General features: G+C 39.6%; 3 protein-coding genes across 3 annotated transcripts; 2 read left to right on the plus strand and 1 right to left on the minus strand.

Moving 5' to 3' along the window:
- Nucleotides 1-4515: 4515 nt before the first annotated feature.
- On the plus strand, nucleotides 4516-8580 carry LOC124172254 (myb/SANT-like DNA-binding domain-containing protein 3). Its single transcript, XM_046551674.1, has 4 exons — nucleotides 4516-4900; nucleotides 5010-5223; nucleotides 7129-7532; nucleotides 8116-8580. Exons 1-4 carry the CDS (start codon nucleotides 4721-4723, stop codon nucleotides 8134-8136), a joined length of 819 nt encoding a protein of 272 aa, XP_046407630.1. The 5' UTR covers nucleotides 4516-4720; the 3' UTR covers nucleotides 8137-8580.
- Nucleotides 8581-9417: 837 nt separating this feature from the next.
- Nucleotides 9418-10177, minus strand: LOC124172255 (putative nuclease HARBI1). Its single transcript, XM_046551675.1, has 2 exons — nucleotides 9984-10177; nucleotides 9418-9736 (listed from the first exon to the last, which is right to left on the minus strand). Exons 1-2 carry the CDS (start codon nucleotides 10094-10096, stop codon nucleotides 9442-9444), a joined length of 408 nt encoding a protein of 135 aa, XP_046407631.1. The 5' UTR covers nucleotides 10097-10177; the 3' UTR covers nucleotides 9418-9441.
- Nucleotides 10178-16899: 6722 nt separating this feature from the next.
- Nucleotides 16900-25457, plus strand: LOC124172143 (piggyBac transposable element-derived protein 4-like). Its single transcript, XM_046551548.1, has 4 exons — nucleotides 16900-17047; nucleotides 17145-18817; nucleotides 22603-22899; nucleotides 25137-25457. Exons 1-4 carry the CDS (start codon nucleotides 16951-16953, stop codon nucleotides 25455-25457), a joined length of 2388 nt encoding a protein of 795 aa, XP_046407504.1. The 5' UTR covers nucleotides 16900-16950.
- Nucleotides 25458-26114: the final 657 nt, after the last annotated feature.

Consider the following 26114-nt stretch of genomic DNA (forward strand, 5'->3'; position numbering starts at 1 on the left):
TTGATTTTCAAGTAACAACCCCCCTCTGCGTGAATTCATGTTCATAGGCAAAGAAAATACTTAAGTTGAGTGACCAGGGAAAAGAAACAGAGTGAGGGAAGCTACAATTTCTCGAGAAGCAAAAGTGGCACGATAAACTTTGTCCTAAAACTTTTGAAAGTTCCTCAGTAGGTGTTCAGTGCTGAGGAAACTGGCTTACTTTGGAAAAGAATGCTGAACAGAAATTCTATTAACAAGGAAGAAATAGCATCATCAGGGCATAAACCAAAGAAAAAAAGGCTCAATCTTCCTCTATGTGGTTATGCAAGTGGAGATTATAAGAATAAGCCGTTCTTGGTTTACCATCCGACAATGCACAAAATGTGTCTTTACTTCCAGAAACTTTGGAAATTTAAGAACAACCTGCTTATCCCAAAGTGGACTGGAATTTGGTCTCTTTGTCCTGGCATGTACAAAGGAAATGCAATCGAAAGTTATGTTATTTTATAATTAATCTAGCCCCCATGAGAAAATCATCATAAAAAAGTTGATGTTGAATTAAAAAAAGTTGTGACACGATCAAAAATAAGGCCTAAAAAATTTAAGACCTCTAGGTGAACCTCTGACCCTTGCTCAGATGCAATTTAGGATGGGAGGGTCAAAATTAGAAAAATATAATACAGTGGAACCTCATTAAAGCGAGTACGGGCTATAGCGACACCCCCGCTATTACGAGAGATAGCCGATGCACCGTCAATTGACCCTATAATAAGTGTGTTCAAAAATTCGTTTTTACGAGACCCTTTTGGTGTTGGCTCTTGCCATAGCGAGGGTTTCACCGCCGGAAGACTTCCATCAAGACTCCTTAACCTCTGTAATTGCTAGCGATCTGTTAGAAATGAAGTTAATGGAGTGCTCAGTCTCAAATTTATGTGGTAAACTGTCGTTCGATAAATATAATGATTGACGAACCAATGCTTTGCATGATTTTTATTCAGTGCGGCGCTTATAAAATGTTTGAATAGTTAGTCGTTATTTGAGTAAGGAAGTTTAGTGATGCAAAAAAACATCGCCTTTCGTCTGGATTTATGCTTACGTTATATCGGATAGATGTTTATCTGTCGCCCTGTTCCTGTGTATCTGTTCAAAACAGGTGTATGGGCTGTTATTTGCTCCACCTCCGGTAAAGCGACAATTCGCTATAGCGAGTGTTTACTAGTGCACCGTGGGGTGTCGTTATATCGAGGTTGCACTGTACTTTACCATAATTCGCTATAGACTTTGCCGAGCTTCGGCTCTGATAGGTTTAAACTTTCGTGCATTTTGATGAATCTGCCGTAGTTCTGCCACATGATGCCTAATTTGAGTCCGAGTCCCCAATTAAAATATTCCAACGCCCACGCAGCGTCATGTATACAAGAGTGGCAGGACGTTCCCGTCCCCTCCCCACTCACTTCTCCCCCACCCACGCCTCAGATATGCAGCTGAATACAGCCTGCATGTGCTGCACGTTTTCATTTGATGATATAAATAGGAAGATGGCAGAACATGAAAAGTGATGCATAGTGAGACGAATTGTCCCTTATTTGGCGCCTTGTCGGCATTAAAAAAACGATGTCACCAACTTTCAGAGAAGTCATGAAATACTTTTAGATCCAAGAACGACGACAAGAAGCCTACAGTCCAAGAAGAGGCCTCTCAATTGGCTATAAAGATGTGCCACTTAAGATGACGCGCTTCTCTTCCATTATGTGTATGACTAAATGGATTTAGCGTACTAAAACTTACGGAAAATGCAAATAGGCTAAAAGAAGGATTACGTAGAAAAACGAAACTCAAACACTTTTAAAGGAAATTTTGAAATTATGCAATATTTGTACTTGTAAGTTGAAGAATCTGAAGAAGCAGCAGAAGATTCCCCCTAATGAAGAAGCATTTTCAGAGACTAGGAGACAAAACGAAAAATGATGACTGCTGGATTGAATCCCAAAGAAATTCAACGACCGAGGAAAAAAGGAAACCTTTGGAGATCGTTGAGTCAACATAGTCAATTCATGTAAGGGAAAATAGTAATTTTCTTCATCAGTTCACCCGAAGAAAATTAAACTGACAAGAAATCAGCCGTTTTGTATCTCTAAGTTCCTCATGAAATAAACATTAGGGACTCAACTCAAACTGGAACTTCTGCGGGAAAAATACATCTGCCAAATGTGATAGAGGTATATGCAAGAACCAAGCAGCATTAATGATCGTCCCCGAAAATTTAGCTCACACAAAAGTCGTAACTTTGTAAGATACCTACATCCAAGGCAGTGCACCAGAATTCCTTACGACAGAAAAAGATTTGAATTACTGTGAATACAAAAAAAGAGGTATCAAGGGTGTCATCATAGGGCTCCATTTTGATGGAATGAAAGAATATTCTCTTGTCTCATTATAAAAGACAAGAGGACTTATCAATACAAGTTAAGAGGGGAATGTGCGGCGTTAGTTGAAGAAATGGGGTCCCACTTCTGGGGGTTTGCCTCACCTGTCGGAGAATTAGCAGAAGTTTAAAATCTGTGATTCTCAATTCTTTTCTTAGTGAAAAGTAGATACACAAAATAAAAAAGGATTTGAATACCATGGTACCAAGTGAATACCGTCCAGAAAGGAGACATTATCCCTCTGCTACAAGCACAATTTCTACATCTCTTGAAATGTGGGTAAACTCTTCTTGGGATTCCCACCAGGTCATTTTTTCCATAATGGCCAATATCTCAGGCTCCAACTCCGGGCTCATCCTTCGGGAGAAATTTTGTTGAATCCCTAGAAGAGTATACCCATATCATTTGCGGCAAAAGCATCAAATCATATTTCATCCCTGGCATGGTCTACTTGATTGCACAAGGATGCGTTTGGCGACCAATCCTAGATTTTTTTCATCACCGGATTTTAATATCGCTGTAAAGGACTACCCACTGATGATATATTGGAAAGAGACTCCGGTTCCCTCGGTTATATCTGACCTTAGCACTGTGGAAATTCAAAAATATATTGATGAACGTTCAAATTTGGAATTAAATATTCCTTTTATAATACAAACAGACGAAAGATTGGTATATAAATACAAAACTTTGTTGAGAGCAGTGAAAGATGAGGAATGACACCTACATAAGAAATACAGACTGGATAGCAGATAATTTTGTAATTCTTTCATGATTGTTCCCAAAAGAACATGCTGAAACATGAAATATTTGTTATACTAATGAAGAAAGACACACTTGGTGTGAATTTTGGTGCGTTTGGGGTGTGGGAGAGGTGAGCGGGGATGGGACGCAAGCGGCCATCCTCTAAAATCCATTTAGTCACAGCTGTTGGACAACACCGCAATAGAACCGTCACCGCACGTCACCATAGTTGGCACACCTTTATATCCACTCAAGAGGACTTTCCATAGACCATAGGCTCCTTTCCTGCATTCTCGGATCTAAATATATTTCATCACTTCTCTAAAAGTTGGTAACATTGATTTTTTAACGTGGACGAGGCACCAAATAAGGGACAAGCCGCCTCACTACACATCTTTTGTAATCATCTGATTTATATTATCAAAGATGAACACGCAGCACACACGGGATGAATTTTGCTGTATTCAAGGCGTGGGAGGGGGAGAAGCAAGTGGGGAAGGGATCGGCCTGCCGCTCTTATATCTGTGACGCTGCGTGGGCCTTGGAATATTTTAATAGCAGATGCGGACTCAAATTAGGCATTTTGTGGCTACGCAGAAACAGAGAAGGATTTGAAAAATATTCTGGTTAATATGGGTAGGGTAATGAGTAGATATCAACTGAAAATAAGCACGAAGAAAACCAAGATCTTAGTATGCAGCTGACGAGAAGAAGTCAAGACCAACATTAAAATAGGGAGGCAAAAACTGATAAGAGGTGGATGAATTCTGTTATTTGGGAAGCAAGATAACTAGTGATGGGAGAAGCAAGAAAGAAATTATCAGCAGAATAGCCCAGGCGAAGAGAGCATTCCACCAAAAGAGAGACCTGCTTACAGCGAGAAACTTAAATATGGAAGTAGAGAAACAATTTATAAGAACCTACATCTGAAGTATGCTCCTATACGGAAGTGAAGCATGGACAATGACCGCAGCGGAGAAAGCAAGGATAGAGGCCTTTGAAATGTGGTGCTACAGAAGAATGATGAAAATCAAATGGATCGACCGAGTTAGTAACGAGTAAGTCCTAAGAAGGGTAGGAGAGAAGGGAAGCCTCATGAAAACCTTAATAAGAAGACGGAACAACCTTATAGGCCACATCTTGAGACATGATGGCCTGATGAAGACAATCGTCGAAGGACAAGTGGAAGGCAAGAATGGAAAAGGAAGACCCCAAACAAAATATATGGAACAAGTAAAGAGAGATGTGAAAGAGAAGAATTACGTAGGTGTGAAAAGATTAGCTGATAGGAGAACTGAGTGGAGAGCTGCATCAAACCAATCCTAGGGGCCGTATCCAGAAACCATGCTTCAGCTTGTAGCGGCGCGCTCCGCTGAATGCTGTATTCAGAAACCTCACTACTCCAAAACCCTCCAAATGGGTGGGGGCAGTGTTGCCACATTTATTTTGGGCTGGATTGATGACGTAGACGAATTTAGCGACATTTTGAGTCCCTAATATGCGGGCTTTGGGAGGAACTAGGGCGACAATTGAATAATGAATATCGCAACGCGACTTTGTTAGTATTCAACATGGAGACAGGGGAAGGGAGCAGAATAACAACGGAGGAGAAGAATTTAATTGTAGATCTAGTAATCGCGAGGAAAGCTGTATTGGAGTCCAAGAAAACGGATGCTGTGAGTCTCACATCGAAGAGTAAGGCATGGAAGGAGGTGGAAGAAGAATTTAATCGGCACGATGGCGTGACGAAGGTAAGCACATTGTTATAGCAGGATTTGAAAAAATTGTGCGGAAGTATTTTTTGTCTTATGATTCAAATGTGAATGAAAATTATAAGTTAGGTTTCCTCTTTCTAAATAGCGTTCATGGAAACAAATTAAGAGGTCGTGGGAGAACATGAAGGCGAAGAGGAAACGGGATTTGGCCGCGGCCAATCGCCAAAGAATGGGAGCGGGTGGAGGGCCGTACATCCCTCCGACAGTGGACACGAGTCCAGAGCTGGAATTGGCAATTCCAGCAATACAGCACACGCTACCAAACACAGGGGATAGCGACCGGATGCCAGAGGTGGAAGGTAATGGAATATTTTTACTGGTGTGCTCATTTCATTAGTGCATTTCACCAAAAAGCAGTGGGCTGGCAAGACTGTGATTTCTGAATTCCTGTGAAACAAAATGCATGACAAGTGATATTAATTAATTGCTCCATTATGAGACCTTCATGTCGTTGGATTGAAGCAAGTAGTGCTTGTTGAGATAGATCAAACGTGTTAACATAAACGAATGAGTCGGCAATATCATTGCTCCCTTTTTTGTACATATTTACTGAATTAAGGAAGGAACAGGCCCGGCGGCAGAGGAGAGTGCGGTTGGAATAGGAGAATTTGTGCCCGACCAGGTTTTTTTTGTAAATTATTGCGCCTGAAAACTGTTATAAATGTGTTTATGCTAAAAGTTAGTTTTATTTTTCACTTTTCTGACAACCTGTCTGCCTCCCTGCTCAATAACGTAGTAATAACTAATAACCATGGCTAAGTCCCTGAAAAGGAAGTCACATCGTTATAATAACACTTCTTAAAATATCGTCCAAATTATTTTATTAAGTGGTTTTATGTGTTTATCGCCATCATCACTTGTCAACAATCCTAGGATTGGTTTGACGCAGCTCTCCACTCAGTTCTCCTATCAGCTAATCTTTTCACACCTACGTAATTCTTCTCTTTCACATCTCTCTTTACTTGTTCCATATATTTTGTTCGAGGTCTTCCTTTTCTGTTCTTTCCGTCCACTTGTCCCTCAACGATTGTCTTCATCAGGCCATCATGTCTCAAGATGTGGCCTATAAGGTTGTTCGGTCTTCTTATTAGCATTTTCATGAGGGTTATCTTCTCTTCTCCTCTTCGTAACGCCTGTTTACACGATACATTAACATGTACGGGTTAATGTACGTTTGTGTGAATGATTTTTGTGGACCGGAACGAAACATGTACAAATGCATGAACCAAATTACAACAGGTTCTATTTTCTATGCATGCATTCGCTCAAGTTGCGAATATGTTAGATATGAACTATATATGTAGACATTAACTCATACATGTTAATGTACCTGAAAAAAGGCCTTCAGGACTTCCTCATTACGAACTCAGTTGATCAAATTGATCCTTATCATTCCTCTGTTGCACCACATTTTGAAGGCTTCTATTCGCTTTCTCTGCTGGTGTCATTGTTCATGCCTTACTTCAAGTGTTTATAAGAGTAATGAATATTTTCAACAAACACATCACCTGACTCATGCATGTTGTATGTGAACATTGAATGAAGTTGAGGTTACATCCAGTATAGAACTTAAAAGTGCACATATTACCCATAATTATAATCGGTAACAAAGCCTTTGAGCATGCAATTATGGTGATAATGAATTTAATTCATTGTTTTTATCTTTTACTTAAATATTGGATCTAAATTAGCTCAAGGACTGAAAATGAATGCATTAAGAATTGATGCTGCTCAAAAATTTTTCATCATCGTCATCACTGGTCAAGAATCCTATGGTTGATTTGACGCAGCTCACCACTCAGTTCTCCTATTAGCTAATCTTTTCACATCTCCGTATTTCTTCTCTTTCACATCTTTCTTTACCTGTTCCATATCTTTTGTTCGAGGTCTTCCTTTTCCGTTCTTGCCATCCACTTGTCCATTGATGAATGTCTTCATCAGGCCATCATGTCTCAAGATGTAGAGGTTGTTCTGTTTTCCTATTAAGGTTTTCATTAGGCTTCTCTTCTCTCTACTCTCCTCAGGACTTGATGATGATTTCATCACCGCTACTTGGTGTTTGTAGAGGCAAAACTTTTTGTGGTGGCAAAATATACCGCATATATGTCCTTCAATGGTGACAGGCTCAACTATGTGGAAGTTGAGATTTGAGAATGAAAAGAAAACTTTATTATGAAGACTCATTTATGTTATTCTTTTTGCAGTTCCTTATGTGGCAGAGGTGAGAGATGCCGTTGAAACTCCCTCTACATCTGGTACTAGGAGGCAATCATCAAGAAGTGTAGCAGATAGAGAGCTTGAGGCAAGGTTGGAGATGGTCAGCCGTGCAACTGAGGATGAAGCCTATATTTGCCAGATGAGAAGGGAGCTGGCAATGATGGATATGAAGGTGAAGGAAAATGAAATAGCTGCCTCAGCTGCCAAACGTGTTGCTGCCGAGGAAGAAGCGGCAACTTGGTCCATCAGGCGTGCAGCAGCAGAGGCTGATAGGGAAGCAGCAAGGCAGCGACTTGCTGCATCTGCATTGGAGTTGGAAAATGCTCAGGCTGCCAGAGGACATCAGCAGGAGCTCTTCAAGCTACAGAAAGAGAAGATGATGAGAGAAATGGTAATTATGCATTTCTTTTTAAGATTGAAGTGTTTTATAGGAAAATTTTTCCTCCTTTATTTCTAGTCCTCAATCAAATAATCATGAATTTTGGCATGACCAGAAAAATGTTGAAATGTTAAGTTTCATGGCAGGAATGGATTTTATCAAGAGATTACTTACCTTGGGTCAAAAATAAGATATGTGATATGCATCATTGAGTTCTTATCAGATGTATGCAGACACAGCTAGTGTGGTTATAGGTACACATTCACTAAGAATCTCCCTCCATGCCAGCGAAGTTCAAATGTAACATAATACTCCATACTTGAGATTGCCATTAGTTACCGAATTCAATAAATAATGGCCATAAAAATGGCAGGAATAAATATCTAACTGCTAGAGATGGTTCCTGTTGCCTTCTATTCCTAAGTTTCATTGCCACTTTTTACTGAAAGTAATAGAAATATGGTTTTCATATGCTTCAACAAGGGTCATAATTCCTATTGTGGATTGATTTGTCAAAATTTCATGATTTGTTTAGGTGTTCTTCAAATAAATAAAGCAATGAATTTTCATTTATTGTGATTATTCTTCTTCACAGGAGCCTCCTCATCAATGCTGATGTCTGTTCCTCCAGCAGTGCTGACTGAGTGCCAATCTTCATATCCATCATTGTCGGGGCTCTCTGTACCGACTGTAGGTTTCATCACCCCTCACCATCTGCTATACTTCTCAGTGTTGCCTTCTTCCCATGTGTTTGGTAGCTGTGCTGGTTGCCCTTCATTCTGGACTCGTGTCATTCGAGGAGGAACTCATTGCCTTTTCCTCCTGTCTTCTCATCCTTTGGTGTTAAGTGCCTTCATGTTTTCCCACGACTTATCTTTTTTGCTTATTTAGCTGTCACTCGTGCATTCACCTCCTCCCATGCCTGCCACAGCATTGGTTTTCTTGTCGCTCCAATACAGCTTTTCTATTTTTTTATAATAAAGGTGATTCTTCTTGCAGTAAAAGTCTTTTTTGTTGCTAAATACTATGCTTATAAAGCTTGTCCAACTGCCCTCACTTTCTAACCATTACAGCTATCTTTTTCAGTGTTCCAGTGCTTCTCTTTGGTAAAATCTTATTGGAAGGACATACATGTTATATTATATGATGCATATAGATGACATATAATTTTGTTGCATCAATTTCCTATCCTGTGCCATTTAATAAGCATTTTGTTTTTATTTTTTGGTAGCATGAACTTGACAAAACCTAGGGTTTTGGTTACATTTGGGCTTAGTAGTTGATGGAAGCATACTGAAGTATACGCTTTCTAATTATGCATCGTGCAGCTATTGTGTTTCATACTGACACAGCTACTGTGTTTCAAGGTCGAGTGTCACGTTGTCTATCTAGTTGAAAATCCTCCTTCATGTCAGTAATGTTCAAATGTATCGTATGTACTCCATACCTGAGGTAGCCATTAGTTACCATTGTCATTTGAGTGCTGCTATATTGACATTGTTAGTTGTGCATAAATACAAGCAAGCATGCCATGCTTTGTGTGGTGAACAGAATTACTTGGAGGGGAATTGTGAGGGAGTGTTAAACGTTAATATGGCTGCATACTCCAATCTTGGTTTACATTAGGGGGGAACAATGTTTGAAACTCACTTGAAGATATGCTCACTGAATGAAAAGTTAGCCTTGATTTTTACTGATTTCAGTTATCCCTTGTAAAATATAGTCATTAAAGAAAGTAAGTTTTCATAATGCCGGCACTTATAGTAGTGATTATATAGCAACATTCTGATGCTGGTATGTCGTATAATCCTTGGGCAATATAGAAGTTTCTGAGACAAAATCATGTCATTTGAATGAAAACAAATGCATTTCACTTGCTGCAAATTATTACCTTTTTGGGGGTGCCTATGCAGTTGGTCCATCACTCTTGCCCAAAGTGCTGTTGAATGAAGCGCACTCGTTCAGCGGCTCCTCTTTGGTTTCGTTGATGAACTGCAGCAACTGGGACATTTCTGTCAAGTAAGTCTGGCACCATGTCTGGGATGTCCTCCCTTCGCTGCCTAGCAACATTATGCAGTACAGCACACGCCAGGATTATCTTTGATGACGTTTCTAATTTTGTTCTTAGCTTCATGGAGAGGCAGGCAAATCGCCTCTTCCATATGCCAAAGCACCTCTCCACCATGCACCGAGTTACAATGTGTGCAGCATTGTACCTATGGTAGGAGTAAAAGGTTCTATTTCAGGCTTAATGGTGGAAATTTGATATAATATTCTTCATAATAAAAATACCAATTATCATACGGCATGATGCACTGAAACCTATTTTGGTGAATTGAATAGTGGGGAAACAGACCAAAAGCATCTTCTTGTGAATATTTAATGGAATGTTGATGGCAGTAGTACTGAAGTACTTACTAGATTAATTCAAATCCTCTTTTTTTTAATCATTCATTAACTTACCGTCTTTCTGGTGCTGTCACTGGATTAGCTAGGGGTGTATACAGGTAGGGCAATTGTGGATATCCCCTATCCCCAAGCAAAATTCCTTTCACATCTCTCCTTTCGCACATCATCTTGAGCCTGCTGTTGTGAAATATGCGGGCATCATGTGTGGAGCCCGGCCACCTCGTGACAATATTGGTAATTTGTAAGTCTGGACCAATAACCACCTGAATTAGTAATTGGAAACACTTCATTAAATTTTTCTGTGGAATCCCTGCTACTCCTGCTCATGTTTGGGTGTTTCTGTAATAATGTAGTTAAAATGATGCAAAATATAGAAAGACAAACCTGCACGTTCAGAGAGAACCATCCCTTGCGGTTTCTATAAACCTCTGCCAGTTCTCCTCCAGGGTTTATAATGGGCACGTGTGTGCAGTCGATGCATCCAATTACCCCTGGGAAACGCCGGATGGCATAAAAGCGACGCTTGAAGTCCTCAGTCTCTCCATCTGCCACTGGCATGGTAACCCATTCATCCAGATGGTTGGCAATTTCCGTGGACACGTTCTATCATTTATAAGAAGAAATATTAAATCACGAATGATAATTTATCCTCTATTATATCTCTCTCTTTAATACATGCTTAGGGAGTGCAGGTTAGCATGAGGTGAAACTCAAGTTAAGTCAAAGTTGAGGTTCAAGTATGAAGAAGGGATGGAGTAGGCCTTATCCGTACTAGTGTCTCCGTGCCATGATATAGGGTGATAATATATCATTAGATAAGGATGATGAAGGGCAGTAGTCAACTTAATCTTAAGGTTGAACAACCAATGATGATGAATATACCCACCTTTACAACTCGAGAGACGGTAGATTGTGCCACATTGACAAGGTCCCCACATACAATCTAATAAAGGAAAAATTATGCTTTATTTTAAATTGAATTGAAATATTATACGAGCCAAAAAAGTCCATGCAAGACAAAGTTTACGAGGCAATATGCACTAAAATGGGAAAAGGCACATCTATGATATGGAAGCAAATACTGCGGCAAATGAAAGTGCTGCCTATTATAACTTTGCCACTGCTTGAAGAAAAATCACCTACCTGAAAACTTCCAGTAGCATAAAATCTCAGACAGGTCAATAATTTTAAAACTGGAGGCAGGGGTAATCCTCTTGCGTCTGCATTGTTTGGAGTAAGCATTGGGAGCAATACATCCCTCACCGTTTCTTTTGAGAAGCGGTACCGCACCCGGAACTCATTCTCGGTAAGCAATTCCATGGGATTCTCCCGATCCCTCAAGATTCTTCCCGGAATCTGGTTACGCTCATTATAAGCTACATGCCTCAAAAAATGGGCAAAATTATCGTCAAGTACCTGCCGATACATGATGAATCTCGGATACAATCAATCGGAAAACTCTCGCCAAGCACCTATGCACCATGCGTGTTCACCACTGCCGGTCGCCGATGATTGCCGTCTGGCCAAGGCACTACCGCCGGAGCAAGCTGGCCGGTGTACCAGGCGCCAAGTTGGGTGCGAAAGCATTATCCCATCAACTTTGGCTCACGAAGTTTCGGCACCGACTTATAGGTAATTTTTAAAATGAAATGTTGACAACTCTAGACGTTCATTATGAAAAGTTTTTGCTCTCATTTCTTGTGAAGTAGCTATTGCTGAATAATCCTTCGCCTCACCAGCATCACTCGTCGTGATGGGTGACAAATATACACGTACATCTGTTTATCGCATTTGTGTAGTGGGATATATTACGTATTACTGTAATATATCAAATATGCATTGCATAATAACGCCCAAAGATATACGTGACATTCGTTATCAAATGAATATAACGAGATATTGTCAACGTACGGAGAAACATTATGCCATTTCCATCTATCTCTGTGACATTCCCATAAACTTTTACTCATCATTTCAGTAACAAAATTACTAATTTTAGCTACGATTCCACATAATTGAACATGGTTTTCCATGGCTTGGAACTCTCATTACTTTTAGCAGCAGTAAATTAGTATGGATAGAGCCGGCTGGAAGACGGCTTTCTTGTTTAGAGTATTTTATGTAAACTGTAAATTTCACAGACATAAAGCAGTGATTTTAACTTTCTCTGGCCAGTTATGTATGTATGTAAATGGTTTTCAATGCGAGCCACGGTACATACCAAAGTTAATTGCTATGTAATGGCAAATCCGAAGAAGTTTCAGAAATGTTGTGTCGACATTAGTTATTTTTCGTAAAAAAGTATTTCACAAGCATCAAGGCGAGACATTGCATACGTCCATAATTTATTTTTCTTTAATTTTAGATGGTTTTCAAGGCATGACAGGACCCTTTTGGAAGTTAATCGCAATTAAAACGGTGAAGCTGAAGAGGTTTCATCACGGTATTGTTGACAGTATATACTGATACTCAGGTTAGGTAATATATTTTTTCATCAGCATCAAAATCCGTTGTTAAATCATTCTTACAATATTTTCTTATAATAAGAAATGATTATCATGAGCTGATAGCCCTTTAAACATCAATAATTATGAATTTTAAATGCGAGACGATAAGCAGACGAAACCCGGCGGCCATATTACTTGTAGCGAGTAGTGTGCCATGGACCTCACTAGACTTTTGCAGCGGTGCCCGTAGCGGTGCTCGGCCGCTACAGCGGCTACGTCATCATCTGATGACGTATCTAGCAGTAGTGAGGTTTCTGGATACGGGCCTAGGATTGTTGACCAGTGATGATAACCGCACCAAATACTTCAAAATGCACGAAATGTTTGCCCTGCAAGTCCAGTAGCTCGGCTAAATCCATAGAGAATGACGGTAAAATATTATATTTATCTAGTTTTGACCCCCCCCCCCTAAATTGCATTTGAGCGAGGGTCAGAGACTCACCTTAAGGTCTCAAATTTTTCATACCTTAACCGTCCAGTCAGTAACCAAACTTACACCATTCATTCAATAACCGGGTACCCACACTCTACTCATCACTCGGCTAAGCGTTTATTTGGCCGGCTTCGTGACAAATTACATCAGTGAACCCCAACGATCACGTGGTCAGTTAGTAGGCAGCCACAGACTCATTAGGTGGATGCCCTCCCTCCCACCTCACCTGAACAACAAAGAAGCAGAACGATCACGAATCGTTAGGTAGGCAAGAGTTACTATGCACCACGCAAAGTATGACTTTGTTTTCATTATTTAGCAGTCCCAGCCAAAGGCTGTCTCCGGTTAGTAGCAATAAATGTCATTTTAGTATCAACGAGGCAGGCTAAGACACATTTGGTGGGTGCCCCTCCCCCCCCACCCACCCCACCATGAACAAGGAAGAAGAACGATCGACAGTCGTAGCGTCGTGTTCGAGTTGTGGAGATGCTAAGGCAAGTTTTCTAATTGTAGTAAAAGAAAACACATAGTGAGCAAAACCTATTGTGAAAGTGAGAAAAATATAAGAATTATTAATTTACAAATAAATAATCGTACAGAATATCAATGCAATGGAAGATTCATCAAGTTTTCGACGGTAGGTATGATTTCCTTTTCTTGATTTCGTGTAAATTTTGTTGTATTTCCAATATTTAAAAAGTAGTTCATAACAAACTGAATATTTTTTAATAGAATCACCCGTTCTCAGAAAAGAGAATGATGAAATACTCAAACCAGAAGAATCTGATGACAACTACGTGTCGGATACTAACGACAGTGAATATTTTGTAGAGCCTGAGGTGGCAGCTTCGGATTGTGATGATCCTGATAATTGACATTTGAATTTTCTATTGAATATGGAAATAATTGTAATATATTATATATTAAGTTGTATGTATATTATTAGGAGAGTTGGATGAGAATGCACTCGACGAAGACAATGAAGATGATGAAAGTGAAATAGAAGCTACAATGAGTGGGCCAGGAATGACATCAAAAGATGGTGCTCAGTGGACTGAGGCATCAACGAGTGAACATCAAGTAGGAAGGCGTAATATTGTGCGAGAAAAATGTGGACCTAATAGGAACACTAACATGCTGTCAAATCTTGACACATTCAAATTATTCTTCTCTCCGGAAATGGCTGATATCATTATACATCATACGAATAAAAAAGCAATCTACATATGCAGCACATACTGAAAAAAATCCAGGGAAGAAACAAAAAGTGTGGAAAGATATTGGGCTTCAGGAATTTTATGCATTCCTGGCTATTTTGATAACCTATGGCACCAATAACTCGAACACTGACAATGCAAAATTTATGTGGCAATCTTATTCATATCCATTGTACCGTGCAGCTATGGGCATCACTCGCTTCTGGAACATCCTTTGTTTCATTCGATTTGATGATGCCAATACTCGAGCTCAGCACATGGAAAGTGATAAAGCTGCTCCAATTAGAGACATTTGGACAATGCTCAATAATAATTTGGCAAAACATTATAAGCCAACAGAGCACTTGACAATCAACGAGCAGCTTTTTCCATACCGGGGTCGAACAAAATTCACTCAATATATTCCATCAAAGCCAGCTAAGTATGGAATCAAAGTATGGTGGATATGTGATGCTGAAAATTCGTATCCACTCAATGGACAGATTTACACTGGAAAATCGAGTGCCGGGCACGAGAAAAACGTTGGTGAGAGAGCGGTCAAAGACTTGGTGGCACCGTTTAAAGGATCTGGAAGAAATATTACAATGGACAATTACTTCACTTCTCTGCCATTGGCAAAATTTTTACTGTTCTGGGATTTAAAAATTGTTGGAACACTGAAGAAAAAGAAGCCGTACATTCCACCAGCAATTGCTGCTTCGAAAACACAAGAAGAATTATCCACTGTGTTTGGCTTTCTTGAAAAAGTAACGATATGCAGTTATGTGCATAAAAGAAACAAAGCAGTGATAATGCTATCATCTATGCATCAGGATGCAAAGATTGGTGATGCAACAAAGAAAAAGCCCGAAATTATAGTTTTATAACTGGTCAAAAGCTGGAGTGGACACGATGGACAAAATGCTTGGCAGATACACTACTAAAAGATCGATTTGAAGGTGGCCTCTGGCATTTTTCTACAATATCCTTGATATCGCCTACCTTGCAGCATATATTCTATATTACATGAACAATAAAATGCTTTCGAAAAAAGGTTATGAATGGCTATTATTTTATCGGCAACTGGGCAGAGAATTGTGTACTCCTTCCGTCGAAAGTCGTTCGCATAATGCACAAATCATATGAGGCACTTCACTACCAAATTGACAGTTGAAAGTTTTTTAAGTCGAGCTATAAATCCATATGCTCAGCCAAAAGCATCTGAATCTTCGAAATACCCGATACAGTTGGATTCAACCGAGAGGAAAAAGATTACTGGTGTATGCCATGTTTGTCTCCGAAGCGAATTCAAAAAACGTCGGAAAACTCGAAAATCATGTTCGGTATTTGAGTTCCCTATTTGTGATGAACATTGTATTTCAACAACACCATGCCGAGAATGTAAGAAATAATTAAATGTTGTTATTTATAATAATTCGATGCTTGTCTTAATATGGAACTGTGTTATTACAAATAAAAGAAAAATAACTAAAAGAAAAATTACGGAATTGTGTTTTTAACCACTGTATTTAATATTGTTTATAATAAAAATTGTTTAAACTAAGGTAATAACCAATGATATTAGTGGTTATTTGCTAATAAGTATATTTGGATAAATGCTTTGATTAACGGTCTCAATGGTGAGAATTATCCCGGCTTTCATGCAAAACAACCTTAGTGAGTACCCGGGTACCCGGTCATTGAACGGAGGCGGTATCACGTTTAATAGTTAATAACTATTTTTGAGTCATTGATTGCAAAATATTTTGTTGAAAAATTGTTGTCAAAATACTTCAGTATTGGGGATCTGGCAGGTCATAAAAATTTATTGAGGGGAGGTTATCAAAGTCTACCTGGGAAACTGAAATGGATACCCGGGTACCCGGTTACTGACCCGACGGTTAATTGTGATTGGTCGCAGAACTCTTTTTCATTGGGCCAGATGGATTTGAAAAAAGTTCATCTTTCCGATCCGCTCTAGTGCGGGGCATATGGTTCAAAATTGTGAGTTTTACGGCTGTGTGAAGAGTTACTATCGGAGTCAAAATGATGTGCCGCTGTACTTTGCAAATTTATATCTGAGCTTGTGCGCATGCTTAACCCATTCAGTGCGGATGACAGCCCAGGGCTGTCATCCGCTCCCAGCCACTGGCGCGGATGACAGCCGAGGGCTGTCACGGCCTTGGGTCTCAGATGAATGGGCGTAACGGGACTACGCGCCTCTCTTCTGACTTGCTTCCTTTTCTCCGCTCTGCAGTTGGTTTCTAGCCGTCGTGTAGTGTGCTCCGTTTCCGTTTCCGTCGAAAACTGATTTTTTTGCGAGTTTTGGAAAATCGGTGTTTTTTTTTCAAGATTTTCCAAGTGATAATCACCTTGGGTCGTTGTTAGACAGTGTTTTTGTGCTATTTGGACTCCCGAAATATCGGATTATATTTAAAAATATTATTATATAGTGTTTGTGCTCGCCAAAATTTTTCTGTGACATTTCCGAATAATTTCATAGTGCTTATATTGCTGTCACCTGAACTTCCGAAGACAAATTTTTTCTCAACGGATTCACCTTTGTATCTCAAGAGGTAAGCGAAAGTATCTTTTATTAGCACGTTTTTCCATCGTTAGAAAAAATATTCATACATTTTATTTTTGTGTTGTAATGATTTTATGAGGTATCAAATTTAGTTTTCTTATTGGTTATAAAATGATTGACCTCGAAAGGTCATTTTCTTCTGAAATTAAAAATTCAAATATCCATAATACTTAGTTATACACTGCCTAATATTATTAGTTTTTTGCTTTCATTTCTTCCCGTTCCATCGTACATGTATTGGGAACTAACTGAGGCTTTTATTAAATTTTTCTTCAGTGTATTTACCTCCTCACTGAAGATGAAGAGAAGAGTCTCGCAGGGTACGAGCCGAAGAGAAAATAACCCTACGATGAACCCAGTTGACAATGAAACACCCGGTCCCTCTGGTCTTTCTGGTAAGTGGCTGCATTTATATACACTTGCAAATTAATATAGAGTGAGTTATTCGCAGGATAAAAAAATGATTAAAATGTTTTTCTTTTTATTTAATAGCCTCGAAGAAAAAACAACCGAGGAAAACGCTAAGGGAGGATGAAATTCGTGCTCTCGCCATGGACTCTTCGGATGACAATTTTTCTAGCGGGTCTTCATTTGTTATCGACTCTGACGGTTCTGACTCAGGAGAAAGTGACTCAGAAAGTGGCGGTGAATCTTGTACGACCGAGGCGGCAAGGGGTACCGAAACGGCTAGGGGTACCGTTACATCTGAGGCTGTTTGGGCCGCTAATCCCCCAGTGAATAGGAATACCCTTTCCTTTGTTGGATCCCCTGGTCTAAAGAAACTTCCAAGTGGCTCGACCGCCAAAGACTACTTTTCCCTCGTGTTTACCGACGAGTTTTTTGACCTAGTCATAAGGGAAACAGAAAGGAATGCAGAGTGCATATTTCTGGGAAATCCATCGCCCCGTGCAAGGATAACAGACTGGCGGCCACTAACCAGAGAGGAGTTCGAGGTTTGGTTGGGCCTGCTCTTTCACATGGGGACGGTCCGCACAAATAGAATATCGGACTATTGGAAAAAGTCGATTTTTTTCAGCTTTCGGTTATTTCGCCAATCCATGGCAAGGGATCGCTTTCTTGGGATATTGCAAGCCCTTCATTTTGCAAAAAATGCAGATGAAAATGAACCTGTTCCATCTGATCGGCTATATAAAGTTAGGCCACTAATGAATTGCTTTCATAGAACAATGGCTTCCTGTGTTTCCCCTGGAAGAGAACTATGCATAGACGAATCAATGCTGCTTTGGCGAGGGCGATTGAATTTCCGGCAGTATATGCAGGGGAAAAGGCACAAACATGGCATAAAAATGTACATGCTCTGTGAGCCAGCGGGGTTAGTGCATCGTATGATAGTTTATGCGGGCTCTGGGGATAGCGATGTGGGTGGACGTGGACATGGGGACAAAGTGGTGCACAAACTTTTGGAAGACTTTAAAAATAAGGGGCATAGTGTATTTTTAAATAATTATTATAATAACGTTCCACTAGCTAGGGATCTAATTAAATGCAAAACTTACTGCACAGGGACCCTCCGTGCGGCAAGAAAAGAGAACCCGAGAGAGGTTTTTGGGCACAAACTGGCAAAAAACCAGATTGTTGCTCGTTGGAGTGAGGAGGGGATTTGCGTCTTCCGCTGGAGGGATAAGAGGGATGTGTCTCTGATATCCTCTGAGTTTGGGTGTAACCTCGTACCCACTGAAAGGTCGGGGAGAGGTAAACCGGAAGCAGTGGTGGAGTATAATAAGTTTATGGGTGGTGTCGATCACTGCGACCAGTTGCTGTCGTACTACACCTGCCAGCACAAGTCCCTCAAGTGGTACAAAAAACTTGCCATTCATTTATTCCAAATAATGTTGATAAATAGCTACATACTCTACAATAAATTCAGTGGCAACAAAAAGAGCTTGTATGAGTATAGAATGGAGGTAATAGAGTCCCTATTGTCCTCAAAAATAAGTGCCTTGCCCCCATCCCCTCAACCAAAAAAGGGTCTCTCCCACTTTCCGGCGATAGCTGGTGATGGGACGAAGGGTAAAAAACCTCAAAAAAGATGTAGAGTGTGCTATGCAAAGGGAGTGCGAAAAGCAATAATTTACATCTGTCCTGACTATGAAGGTGAGCCTGGACTTTGCTTGCACCCTTGCTTCCAAGAATTTCATGAAAGGGTATAAATGTTTTTAATGATTACTAATTAGAAATATATATTTCGAGATTTTTATTGTTTTTCATTTTCACTGTGCATATAATTATGATTTTTTTCGATTGATTTCAAAATTTCAAATGCCAAATTTTTGCTAATGATATTTTTGTAAAAATAAAATACTTTTTACCACAGAATTTCTTAGATTTCAAAGTTTTTTAACCAAACCATTGTTTATACCCAAAGCGCCAAAAGATTACAGTAAGGGAGCAAATTTTTCCGTTACGATGACAAATAGTACGTTTTCAATTCCTTTTGTATTATTGCGTATTAAATACGAAAAAATATTCATAAACGTATGTAGTACGTAGAGAAATCCTTATAAAAGCACTCTAATTGATTTGTGGATAAAAACCAACAAAATTACTTGGCTTTAAAGCTCTTAAAATAAATGGACTTAATATCATTTGATTCCGAATAAATAATGCAGATGAATGTGTCGAACGACTAGAGTTTAGGCAAAAAATTCCATCAAGAGATAGAAAAGCGGGTTTGGCAATGCGGGTTGCATACCACAGAAGTCATCCTACGACGCGGGTGACATCCATAAATGTCAAAATAAAAAATATTTATTTTTCAGCAAAAAAGTGTACAATAAGAATAAAAGTAACATATTAAGCCTAAAAAATGCAGAAATAATCGTATTGTACAAAAAAAAACTTTCCGCTACCGGCAAAATTATCATCTCACGTTGCCGCATTGAAAGGGTTAAGCAACAAATAACACGTCAATTTAAAGATAATTTTATTCCTCATTTTAATTTATTTTTTGTTTAATGGAAATTTAAAAAATGTAGACACGCTAGTGCAATAAATGACTCCGCGCACCCTAAAATTAGCCATTTTGTCAACTTCAGCAACTTTGTAACTCAACCTAGGAAAAACTACTTGGTCTACAGTATTCATCTTCCAATGTACGTTGAACACGTTAATATAGATAAATAATATGGCTTTGGCATATTTTTAAAACGCATAGTTTGTTGTCAATTAATGAAAATGTTTAAACATTATCTAGTCCTACAATTTCCTCCGAAAGAAAAAATTAAATTAATAGAAACACTAAAATTTATTTGTTATTTTTCTATGATCCAATAATACTTGATTTATGCTTAGCATAAATTATATATGGACATTAAAAAAATACGCCGGAGTGAACGAATGCTGCGTTGCCATGTCTTGCGCGCGAAACTCAAGAATAGCATTCGAGTGAACTGCGACTGAAACATTTTTCTTCGAGCTTCAGGAAGCTTTGTGACGTTTAATCAGTCAAACTTTTAAGTAAATCAACCGTGTATGATTAACCTGCTTACTACTGCTTGTTTCCATTCAGTAAAGTGGACCTCTTTTAATTATTTTAAGAATTTTTGTTGCTAATTCTGCTCACACCAGGAGATAAAAACCAGGAGAATGTAAATAGCGACGGCAAATCATACTTTGAAATCCATTAAGCATCCTGAAAATGCTATTTCTAACCTACTTTGGAACCCATTTGCGCGGTTTTAATGGTTTAAATTCGTGAAACCCATCCATGCCCGTACCGCACCTCCCACCGCGCGTCCAAACCCTCCGAAGGTGAGTGCGCTTCGAAAGACAAAGCGTGGCCTCGAGGAGACAAGGCACATAGGAGACAATACGAGGGCACAACTTCCCTACAAATACTTAAAAAAGGTAGTTTGGTCGAAAAGCCTTTGCCTGCCTTAAAACCCCTACGCACGGCTTTGATAATTCGGACTCATTAGCCACCTCAATATTATTCATCCATCTTTGATCCACTCACATCGCTTCCTTATGCGCCCACTGCAGGGACGCCGACTTGCAAAAAATATTGAGGGGGCCCAAACCGGGGATCTTTCCCCGGGAAATTTTATAGGTAGTGAGTTTTAAGTTTTTTAAGCATTTTAGAGTCGTCATATGATCAACATTAGAACCCTGATAACTACAATCTCGATACCTGGACACTCAGGGGAAAATCGACAAGCCTGACACATTTTTTCGAATTTTTGCAAACGATGTTTTGAGGGGGCTCGGGCCCCCTCAAACACCATGGAGTCGGCGCCACTGGCGCCCAGCGTGTGGCTATCCTTTCTTATACTCCCATCTACGGTGCCTATGTGTTTCCACCTTTCTTTGCCGTTATATGAGAAGGACATTAATTTTGGAATTCTCCTCCATCTACATTGTCATCTGTTACCATCACGGAGGTTGTAAATATTTACAACCTCCATGGTTACCATGTCGCGTGGTTGGCGGTCGCAACATTATTGGTGGGGAGCGTATTCTCAATAACTAGACAGTGGATTAATTCATGGGTTTTTAATAGTCTGATACACTGGACGATCAGGCACAGCGGATAAGGGGGAAATGAGGACTCACATGAATTCAGCGGCAGACGAGACCTGTGACGGACGGCGACTCGGGTGCGGACGGTACGACGGCTCCTGGCGAGGCTGGGAAGGCAGGAAGGAAGTCCAGAGGAGGTCGGACAGCGACCCGCGACCGAGTAAGGGAGGATGCCCGGAGGAGGTCGGATTGACGACCCGCGACCGAGTAAGGGAGGATACTCGGAGGAGGTCGAATAACGACCCGCGACCGAGTAAGGGAAGGAAGGAACAAGGTACTGGCCGGAGGACGACGCCTCAATATAAGTCAATCCTGAGGAGCAAAGGTTGCAGGTACCGCTCGGATTGATAGGAAGGTCATTGCCCGGGGTGGGGGAGGGGTTGAGTGAGTGACTAGTCGGCCTCGTCACAGGGTGAGGAGAATAGCTGGCTCGCGATAATGGTGATACCCTTTTCCGCGAAACCGAAGTTCCGCGAGTCACTCCGACAACCATACCCTCCTTCCATAACTCCATTGTCGCAGTGGAAAGTAAGTTTTTGCAAGGCATTTACTCCTTCAGTTAGACTGAATATTCTGTGCGTAAAGGATGCCTCCCATAAAGAGAAGTGTCCTTAGACTGCAAAATCTAAGAACGAATAATTCTACCGAGGAAAATAGTGATAGAGAGAGACCGAAAAACTTGAGAAGACGCAAGAAGTTACCATCGCCAACATTAATAAGTTTATGACAAGGTAAAGTCAGGTTATTTGGTTATTGATACCAAAAAGTGGTGTACAATACGGCAATTTGGGCAGGTGTGAGTATGAGGACTGTACGGAAGGTCATGAAAGAAAAAAGAGAAAGTGCCGATGGTGAAGTGTCTTCGCCAAAAAAAAGTTGCGGACGATCGCGCATTGTGCTCCATGAATTCACCCAAGGAGTTATTCGCCGAAAAGTACATGATTTCTATCACAAGAAAGAATTTCCAACAGTCATTAAAATTCTGGATGGATTGAAGTCGGATCTGGAGGATTTTCCTGACATAAGCTCAAGTACAATGTTGAGGTGGCTGAAAAGGCTAGGGTTCTCATTCCGGAAATTAAAAAATAAGCCTGTGCTATTGGAAAATCCACAAGTGGAAGATCAACGAATGTTTTTCCTCCGAACCATTAAAAGACTGCGTGCGTCATGCTGGTTTATTGTATTATTGTGATGAAACATGGTTCGGTGCTAACCATACTGTGAAATACGGATGGCAGGAGAAAGTTAATGAAATCAGAGGTGGAATTGATTTTGATCGAGGAATAATTCAAGAGGTAAATAATCACAAATTTCCATAATAAACTTGGCTTATTTATCGAGAATTTTCCAATTTCACATTTAATTTAATCATCATGCGTAATAATGAAATCAATAATTATCACTATTTCAGGTAAATGGCTGGAAAGGTGGAATTTTGACACCTTTGGGAGCAGGAAGGCGAGTGATTATTCTGCACGTTGGAAGTGAAAGTGGTTTTCTCCAACCCGAGGAAGAAACAATGCTCGTCTTCGAAGGGAAGAAGGACAGTGCAGATTATCACTCCGAGATGAATGCTCTCCATTTCGAGGAGTATTTCAGAAGAATATTAAGGCATCTGCCAGAAAAATCAGTTTTGGTAATTGATCAAGCGCCCTATCACACCATGCAGGATCCTCAGACAAAGAATCCTAATTTGAAGTGGACAAAGGTAGAAATTATTGACTGGCTTGTTAAGAATCGCATCGAGCCAGCTGTCAACGAAGATGGTACCCAAGATAATGAGGAACTTGCATGGGTCGTAGATTGCCCTAAAAACTATTTTGAATAAGTCAAATGGATACATAAGCTCGCGAAAATACCTTCAGTTTCTCCACTCAACATCAAAAGAAATAAAAAAATTGCATTTAAAATCGAGAAAAATTTCTCTGAGCCGACCACTGCGCGAAGACACCCGAGCGTTGCCGAGGCCAGGCGTGACGTCATAGGTGCCTAAACAACCGTAGGGAGTAGGGAAATACGCTGAGCGCATGGTGTAAAATTTGTTTTGAGGGAGTATTTAGCCGCTCATCGTCACTTTATTTTGTTCTGTTATTCTTAGGCAAGTTTTCCTATTGCTATTGTGCCTAGATTATTACTTGGGATATTAATAATGCGGCATCGGGATGATGAAGTACAAGCGTTTCACTTCGTATGTTTTAGTGATAAGAAAAATGGATGATAACGTTGCCACTCGTTCGAATAGTACACCTGAAATTCATCTACATCTACATAATACCCCGCAAGCCGCCTAAAAGGCGTGTGGCATGGGGTGTTAGGACACCAGCCTTTTTTTAGGACATCAAAAATTGATGCCACGACCCTCATGGAATTTGTTAAGACAAATTATTGCTATACGTCGGCGGCAAATCGAGTTGTAAAAGAAACTTGTAATACTGGAGGATAACGATCGTAAGCTGTGCTGTTGACATTAGAGTAAGCTGTGCTGTTGAATTTGGCAACACCGAATTAACGGAGAAGGTAGTCCTATCCGTCCTACGGTACGAATTCACAGCAAAACAGTCTGCACGCAATCCACATGTGAGATCGCGAATCGGTTCCGCTGCCAACACACACACAAGCTATAACCTATTTCAATAATATAGGTAAATCCATAAACAATATACTAGCATATACCATAAAAATATGGTGGGAAATACTCTTATCAAAAACTGGAAGTCATTGTCACATTCTTATATTCATCATGTACAACTTACAATAACAGGACTCGTTATGATGAAAACAACTATTTATTCACTGATTTAAACCCTTAAATTAGCCCACACAAGTGACACAGGTGACTTTTCTCACTACTATTCGTTGAAATAATGGAATAACTAACTTCACTCACAGTTTTTATTTCAATAGCGTGATCGTGAAATGTCATATCTACGATGAACAACGGAGATTAGCACGCCACTGACAATTTTTACACTACTGTTAGACATTTATCGATAGCGTAATAGCACTTTTTACAGTTCAATCACGATGGAACACTGATAACTCTTGGCCGATATTTTTCAACCTTGTCAAACTTTGTGCATTACAACCACTGGCACTGTGATTATTAGTAGTAGCTTAACGGGAGATGTCACGTTGAAAATAACACTATTTTGGCACAAAAATGTTCCTAGATGTCTCCAATCAGCGAGCAAAAGTTTCATTGACTGGAATTCACCTCATAATACAAGCAAATACAGTCCTAAACGACGAATTCTCCGGTACCTACGAATAAACGGATGAAGTTATTGTATATAAAAGCTAAGCGGACATTAGTAAACATCAAAATCGTTCTAATTACATACTTAAATGAATTATATGCCGTCGATAACATCAACTTACAATTAACGTATCCCCCTTCCAATGGCCGTGGCTCAGACTCCTACAACGATGTTATTTAGGTATTATAAAATTTTTGGTTTAACTGCTCCAGTTTTATATTTTATGCCCTTACTCAGATATTAATATTATAAATAATGCAAAATATGAGGGCTTCCAAGCCTCTATCGTCGGATATTTATCTTTAAATATAAAATAATCAACACATTTAACAAACGAAGCTCTCACAACTGCTGGCAACTATTACAAACAATCACAAACAATAGCTTCGCGTGATGTTTAGGCACCTTTGACGTCATCGAGGCTTCGTCGGCAGTGGCTTGGGGGGTGAGGGAGTTTTTCCCGCGCTTTAAAATTCGTTATATTTATCATTAAATATCTCGCGAAGGAAAACTCAGATTTACATGCGGTTTTCTTTGTTGTATTCAGAAAATAATTTTCTGTACACCTGTGAAATAAAAAAAATTCATGCAAGTTCCCCATTATGAATCTTTAACAAAAAGTGAACTTATCAAGTTAGGAAAACCGAAATTTAAAACCTTCAGGTATCTCCTTGATACTGTCATTCAGGAAAGTGGGAAAAGGGTAAAACTTCTGTGGACTCCAGTCGCACATTGTGAATTTAATGCTATTGAATTGATTTGGGCGTGGGTCAAAAACTGGGTGGCAAAGAACAATAAAACACATAAGATCAAAGATGCTCTTCAGCTTTGTGTTCAGGCTCTTGGAGACGTAACAGTGTCGACGTGGAAGAATGCTGTGGAGCATGTTAAAAAAATAGAAGACTACTACTGGATAAAGGACCGTTTGGTGGAGGAACTCACCGAACCCATTATTATCAACTTGGAGGACGAAAGCAGCAGTTCTTGGAGTAGCAGCGATGAGGATTGATTCGGGAAATGAAATATGAAAGGAAAATATTTATATGTGCAGGAAATGGGTACGGTACATTATGTTTCTTTGAGCAGACCTGGTAGTATCGTACTTGAGGAGATGGTATTTTTTGTAACGTCCGTATAAAAATGTTACTACGCATAAATCCAGTATTATCGCATCATAGAAAAATTACAAATCAATTAAAAAGTGTTTCTATCAGTTTAATTTTTCTTTCCCAAGAAATTGTAGGACTAGATAATGTTTAAATATTTTCATTAATTAATAACAAACAATGCGTTTCAAAAGTATGAAAAGGCCTTTATATGCATCTCCAGTAATTTTTGCAACTTATTGTGAAAGATGAATACCGTAGACCTAGTAGTTTTTCCTAGGCTGAGTTACAAAGTTGCTGAGGTTGACAAAAAGGCAAATTTTAGGGTGCACGGAGTAATTTATTGCACAGGCGTGTCCACAATTTTGACTTTACATTTAAAAAATAAACTCAAAATTAAGAATAAAATTATCTTTGAAACGACGCATTACTCGTTGTTGTAGCATTCATACAAACCCAGATATAAATTTGCAAAGTACAGCAGCATATCATTTTGATGCCGACAGTAGATATGGATTATTGTTACTGCTTGAAGAACAGTTTTATTTACAGTATAATTT

This window comes from Ischnura elegans (assembly GCF_921293095.1).
Source record: "Ischnura elegans chromosome 13 unlocalized genomic scaffold, ioIscEleg1.1 SUPER_13_unloc_1, whole genome shotgun sequence".
Classification (NCBI taxonomy): domain Eukaryota; kingdom Metazoa; phylum Arthropoda; class Insecta; order Odonata; family Coenagrionidae; genus Ischnura; species Ischnura elegans.

Coding starts and splice junctions, on each gene's coding strand:
- LOC124172254 (XM_046551674.1), top strand. CDS start 4,721: ATGGAGACAGGGGAAGGGAGCAGAATAACAACGGAGGAGAAGAATTTA. Junction 4,901..5,009: donor GGCACGATGGCGTGACGAAG/GTAAGCACATTG, acceptor CTTTCTAAATAG/CGTTCATGGAAACAAATTAA. Junction 5,224..7,128: donor CCGGATGCCAGAGGTGGAAG/GTAATGGAATAT, acceptor TTCTTTTTGCAG/TTCCTTATGTGGCAGAGGTG.
- LOC124172143 (XM_046551548.1), top strand. CDS start 16,951: ATGAAGAGAAGAGTCTCGCAGGGTACGAGCCGAAGAGAAAATAACCCT. Junction 17,048..17,144: donor CGGTCCCTCTGGTCTTTCTG/GTAAGTGGCTGC, acceptor TTTATTTAATAG/CCTCGAAGAAAAAACAACCG. Junction 18,818..22,602: donor TCCAAGAATTTCATGAAAGG/GTATAAATGTTT, acceptor TCACTATTTCAG/GTAAATGGCTGGAAAGGTGG.
- LOC124172255 (XM_046551675.1), bottom strand. CDS start 10,096: ATGATGTGCGAAAGGAGAGATGTGAAAGGAATTTTGCTTGGGGATAGG. Junction 9,737..9,983: donor GTGACAGCACCAGAAAGACG/GTAAGTTAATGA, acceptor CTCCTACCATAG/GTACAATGCTGCACACATTG.